The sequence below is a fragment of the Lynx canadensis genome, chromosome A2 (genome assembly GCF_007474595.2).
Source record: "Lynx canadensis isolate LIC74 chromosome A2, mLynCan4.pri.v2, whole genome shotgun sequence".
NCBI classification, from domain to species: Eukaryota; Metazoa; Chordata; class Mammalia; order Carnivora; family Felidae; genus Lynx; species Lynx canadensis.
In genome coordinates this window covers 33,778,426-33,784,425 of record NC_044304.2, presented here as the reverse complement: position 1 = coordinate 33,784,425, position 6,000 = coordinate 33,778,426, and the positions used below count along the sequence as shown (strand labels likewise).

Below are 6,000 nucleotides of genomic sequence, written 5' to 3'. Positions count from 1 at the left end.
CTTCACACCTTGGGTGGGAAAAGAGAGTGGGGCGGGGTGGTCGGAGGGGCGGGATCATGGTGAGCGCACCAATGGCTCTCCAGGCTGGTCGTCCTGGTCTCCAGCAGCCAATGAGCAGCAGGCAGGGGGCGTGGCGGGGCGCTGTTGCAAAGCATCCAACGTGGGCCCGCAGAAGGCCGCGGGGCGCGGAGCCCAGGGGGTGTGTGAGGGCGAGCGGCCGGGGGTGGAGCCTCGGGGACCCGTCGGGGCTGGGCCGCGGGGAGGCGAGACGCAAGCGACTGATTGTTCCGCCGCGAGGTCGGCTGGGCTCTCGCCTCGCTGAGGAGCCGCGCACAGCCCGGAACTGCGCGCGCGCGCTCTGCCTAAAGCGTTGGGACAGCCAGGCGCACGGGGCCCTCGAAGCAGTGCGGGGGTGACCGTGCCGTCCAGCCCGGAGTCGGCTGCCGGGCGCTCCGAGCCGAGAGGAAGATGCATTCGGGCGCACAGCTCAGGCTGCGAGGCTGAGCGCTTTCTGTACAGCAGAGGCAGCCGCACTGCCCTCGGCCGGCGGCGGCGGCAGTTGGCGTGCGCGGGGGCTCAAGATCCGGCCAGGAGCGCGGCGGGAGGACGAGGAGAGCCGGCCGAGCAGCTCTTGCCCGGATCCGTGGGCTTCGCAGCGAGCACAGCCGGGTCGGCCCGGATGGGCGCGGGGCTCGCGGCCCCAGCCGGGCGCTGCGGAGCGGTCCGGGCACCGGGGGCCCGCTGAGCTCCGGAGCCGCGGCAGCGGGGGAAACTTGTGCGGGCGGCCATGCCCCGGCGCGGAGCCTAGTGCCGAGCGGAGCCCCCGCGGACCAGCCGGTGCCTGCGGTCGTCCGGGACCTCGCAGCCCCCGCGCCCCGAGTTCGCCGCGCGTTCCAGACAAGATGGCGCGGCCGGTCCGGGGAGCTTTCGGGGCCCCGCGCCGCTCGCCCTGTCCTCTCCTGTGGCTGCTGCTGCTGCTTCGGCTGGGGCCGGCGACGGCTGCGGCCGGCCCGCGACCGCCCTGCGCCGCCGCCTGCACTTGCGCGGGGGACTCGCTGGACTGCGGCGGGCGCGGGCTAGCAGCGCTGCCTCCGGACCTGCCCGCCTGGACGCGGAGCCTGTAAGTGCCGCCCTCCCCCTGAGCCCCGGGGCGCTGTCACTTGGGGACGGGGAGGCTGGGGTGCTTACCCGGGAAGGGCGTGCGGATTGAGGGGCGTGCCTGTGTGTGTGTCGCGGTGGTGAGATCGTACATGGGGGTCCGGAGGGGAAGAGTGTGCCAGATGGGGGTGTGGAAGTGAGAGCGTGGGTGGTGAGGGTCCCGGGGAGAAAAGATTGTGCCTCGTGGCGTTTGGAGGTGAGTGAGCATAGGTTTTGGGGTGTAGAGGTGAGAACGTGGGTGATGCGGCTCCATGGGAGAAAAAAGGCTGTTCCTCGTGGGGTCTGGAGGTGAGCGAGCATAGGTTTTAGGGTGTGGAGGTGATTGCGCCCCGGGGCCTGAGGGCGATCTGGGAGGTAGAGTCTGAAGGTGAGGGAGTGTGAGTGAAGAGTGTGGAGGCGAGGGTGTTTGTGCGTATGTGTGTGGGTGGAGTGGGAAACATCTGGAGGCGAGAGTGTGAGGAAGTCTGTCTGGGGTCTGCGGGTGTGTGTTTCTTTTTTTCCTCTCCTGTAACCCAACTCTTTGGTGTCTGAGCTCCTTGGCCTTCCAGTGGGTAATGAATGAAGGTGACTCTTGGCTCCAGTCTTCCATTTACATTATTTATTAGCGAGAGTGCGCGTGTAGCAGCCTTCTCCTCCCCCAGGACCCCGTGGCCTGACTTGGCTGTGGCCACGGTGGATGGTTGCCTTCCCCGGAGCAGCCATGAGTTAGGGGACTTGGAGAGTTCCTGCATCTGTGATTGCTGGGGGTGCTGGTCTCTTTCCACTTGATGGGCATTAGGGAGCTGGGTTTCCAGACCCTTCCTTTTGGGCTTGATGGTCCAGTAGGGTGGAGCCCACACTTGAGCATTTCTCCCCTGGAAAGGGTGCAAATTAGTTTTGGAGTTGTGTTACTTCAGGAGAGGGTGCCAGGGACTTGCTTGATTTAAGCTGTTTGTTTCACCTGAAAGACGTTCTTTTCTGTGCTGTCACAGTTTTGGCCTATCAGGACTTAGTGGGACCCTTCTTACAGGAGAGTTGGCAGGAAAAAAGCTGCATTAGACTTCACTAAATATGGTAGAGTATAATAGCCTTTTTTCTACTTTTAAGAAATATGGTCCTGAGTCAAATCCTATCGAGTTATAGGTAATTAGCATCTATGCAGAACTATGAGTACCTTCCAGAAAAGGCCTAGCTTGAGTCATCTGCTTTTTAGTTGGATAATTGGACGTCTTTCCTAGAATGTAGAGGGGCACAGGAGTGTCCTCAGACAGGACATTCAGTGTTTGAAGAAGGGACAACTGATGACATAACTTTTAACCAACACCTGTGGCTTGAGCTAAGAAAAAGTGGTCTGGGTATCTGGCTGCTGAGAAGGGGAAAGAAGAAAAGTTGGTTCCTTTCTCACGTGAAGAGCCGGTGCCTCTGAAAACAGGGTGCAGATCTTTAACTCGCATCAGGCTACATATTGCCTAAGGATCAAGTTCTTCAGAGTCCTGAAGCTGGACTTTCGTTACGGTTAGGTTTTCCCCTGCAATTTTCTGCTTTTTCTATGTGATTCACTGACTTAGTGAAGACCAGTGGTCATAGTGGGGGGTTTAATAGAGGCAGTGGCTGTTAAGTAGTAGGAGGGAGATAGAGCCCAGCCTTGCCAGTAGGTAGTATTTCATTTACTTGGGGCAGTCTGAGGTATTGTGGTTTTTCCTTTACGTTTTCTTAGGATAGTTTTTCAAATAAAATCACGTGGGCAGAATCAGAATAACTTCTTGAGTGTTCACCTGTTGGAAGAATGACTACCAATGCCATATGTTCATGGCATTGTGGGGAAGGCACTTAGCTCAGAAGTAGTGACTTTGCAGACAGCATAGGGTGTCCTGTTGGCACTTTCCTGTGGTCACAAGATCCACTTTGCCTTGTCCTTTAATTTTTGGAGCAAAACTACTGGCCGTTTTTTTTGGCTTCCTGTTGCTTGGGAGTGACGTTTCACATGACATAAATACCTTTTAAATTGCAGTCTTGTCTCTTTTACTCACACATTTGATGACCAGTAAATACCTAAGTGGGTATTTTGAGCTTCAGTCGATGTGATTATGCTGATTATGGTGTTAACTGATTAGATTTTGAGATGGGAATAGTGATTTCTGATTAGTATGTGTTAATAGCATGTTCACTACAAAATGGGTATCTTTTGGAAAATATTTGTAAAGTCATTTTTCTGGTTATAGAAAAATGAAGTGTGTTGTAGTGTGTGTGTGTGTGTGTGTGTGTGTGTGTGTGTGTGTGTGTGTGTGTTTTCTAGACCAGATTTCTCCATTTAAATCATTAGTCTTATTCTGAGTTTTCTATCAGGATAGTTATATGGTTTATATTCCTGGCTGTGATTCAGCAAGACTTTAGGAGAGAAAGTCTCTGTATATAATAAAATAAAATATCTTGTAGTTTCACCAAGTTTATACACTTAATCCATTGTGTCTAGAAAATTGCTCTGAGCTCATTTATAACCCCATGAACTAGATTTACTGCAGCTAGTTCAGACAATTTCAGGCTGTGGGTTTGATATAGAAGGGGACCTGTGGTTTTATGGAAGTTTTTGTTGTTTTGTTTTTTGCTTTTGTAAACAGTGCATCTAATTTTGGAGTTGCTCCTAGGCTTAGCGTAGGCAAAGTAAAATTTCTTACTAGTGAACGTAAATGCAGTTTGAATAGAAAAAATGGAATGGCACTGGTAGAAGGGAAAATACATTCATTCCTGGGGCCTCAGGATAACTTATTCAGCACAATAACTTATGGTTGTAGTAGTTGAGCCATAACTGAGTCTGCCATCCCATGACGTAGGTGAGATTGGCATAGCCCGACCAGCACATTCATAAATAGCACCAAGCACTGCCAAGCCTTATTCCAACTTCCCAGAACTTTAGAAGAAGTTGAACTTCTTAGAACTTAGATGTTTGCTTTCTTTGAAATTATTTTTGAGAGCATGGCTTCAGAAGCTGTTTAAGCAGTATTAAATACAACTTACCTTAGACTCTTACCTGTGCCATGAAGTTGAGCACAGTAGGTTGCTAGTTTAACTGTTCTGGGGGCTGCATGGTGGCTCATGGCATTGGGATAGGAAGGAGGGCAGGCCCTGGAGGAAAAAATCCGGGTTTTCAATGGTCTTTTTTGTGGAGGGAAGGCAAGACAGAGCTTTTTAAAGTAAGGACTTTCACTCAAGGACTCCGAGTGTGGTTATCCTGAGCCACGTTAAGATGAGCGTATTGATTTGGGTCTCTTTGTGTTAGGTCTCCTTATGCCAGTGCAGGACCAAGCCAGGGGCTTAAATCTAACCTTGTGGGTTTTGGCTCCAAAGTGGTGCTCAGGATTGCATTAGAAAATAAGCACCAGCCCAGGTTGCCATTGTAGTTGTGAAGCAAAGAGGGCCTTTGTCTTTCAAATTTTACAGCTGTGCTGGAAGGGCCAGGTGTGCAGAGTGTTGTGAATTAAGGATTTGGAAAATACTTCCCATCCTGTTTATGCAAATTAGATTTAAAGTAACGATGACCAAACTGTTCCAGAACCTCAGCTAAGATTCGCGTATGTGTGTGTGTATGAGTGTGTGTGTTTTGAGAAGTTGATTATCGTCAGGGTTGCCCTGAGGTCTTCCCTTCTGCCCGTTTTCCTTTTTGTGGCTCTATGTAAAACGGAAGAACTCAGCAGACCTTCGCCATCTTGTGATTTATGAAGATGGGCAGCGGTTGTTTGGAATAGGGAACCTCAGAAACACAGGTTAATGGCAGAACATCTGAAAGGTGCAAGTGCTCTCAGAGTTTGAGGAATAATTAGTTTGGGCTCAGGGTCCTTGTCTTTGCAACAAGTGTCAGAAGCCTGGCCTGGCCTCACTTCCCCTCCGTGGTGAAGCACTTATCTGTTACTAGATCTCCGATACCTGTTTTGAGTAAGGGAATCTGGCAAATAAAATTGGGTGCCTTGACAGAAAGGCACACTATTTAAGTCCCTCTGATGTGAAATTATAAGCATCAAATGTAATTTTTGAATACTGTTAAATTACGAATTGTACAGAGACTCCCACGTCCCCATAGAAGTGAACTGTGTTGGCACACAGTTGCCCCTTGCTTTTAGGATATGTCAGAACTGTTCGTGGCCTCTTTCCCAGGGACTATTTTAAAAAGAGATGTGCTCCTCTCTTTCCATAATCACATTTGGTCGCTAGATTTCACAGGGTTTGGGCTTTGGAATGTGTTGTCAGGAATAATTCATCATCTCCAAAAGAGAAGACGATTCAATGCAATGTAATAAGAGCTGGTTCCTCCTGGATGTCCTGATGCCCCGGTCCTCTAGCTCCGATCGTTCAGTTAAGGGTTTCTCTCCCTGCAGTGTTCGTTTCTTTGCCTGGGTTCCCCACGCAGCCTTCCCTGAGCACGTTGGGATGGCCTCTGGCTGACCTTTTCTCCCTGAGACACCGTGCTCACAATGAAAGGGCCTCTCCCCCATTCTGTAGAAGTGTCTCCTTGGTGCAAAGGCTTTTCAGCATCCTCCCTTTCAGGGCGGACAGGAATGCGAGAGAGCCACTAGGGTTTGTTTTTTTTTTTTTTTTTTTTTTTTTTTTTTTTTTTGTCACTTAACAACGCACCTGGCCCAGTTCTGTGCACCTGCTAAAGCCCTGAAGGCCTATGAGCCAAGGACGGGGAAGTTGTTTAACATAGCCTATGGTTATTTTAAAAGTGACATCCAAAGGAGAGAGAAGTCTGGAAAAGGGATTCATTGAATTCAAAGTCTATAAGTAATAATGGATGTTGGTTGTACCAGGGTCTTGTCTTTTCTTTTTTTCTCATTTGTTTAAAACTCAAAAGGATTCTTCTGACTTACC

The 6,000-nt window shown here is 50.6% G+C and overlaps 1 protein-coding gene across 2 annotated transcripts in view; it reads left to right on the top strand.

The window, feature by feature from the left end:
• The first annotated feature begins 250 nt into the window (after window positions 1–250).
• The window catches only part of LRIG1 (leucine rich repeats and immunoglobulin like domains 1), a 115,312-nt gene continuing 109,562 nt past the window's right edge, over window positions 251–6,000 (top strand). For both annotated transcript variants that reach the window (XM_030307186.1, XM_030307185.1), the window contains exon 1: window positions 251–1,120. In XM_030307186.1, coding sequence (XP_030163046.1) covers window positions 903–1,120 — 218 coding nt within the window. In that variant the 5' untranslated portion in view covers window positions 251–902. The remainder of the gene's footprint in view (window positions 1,121–6,000) is intronic.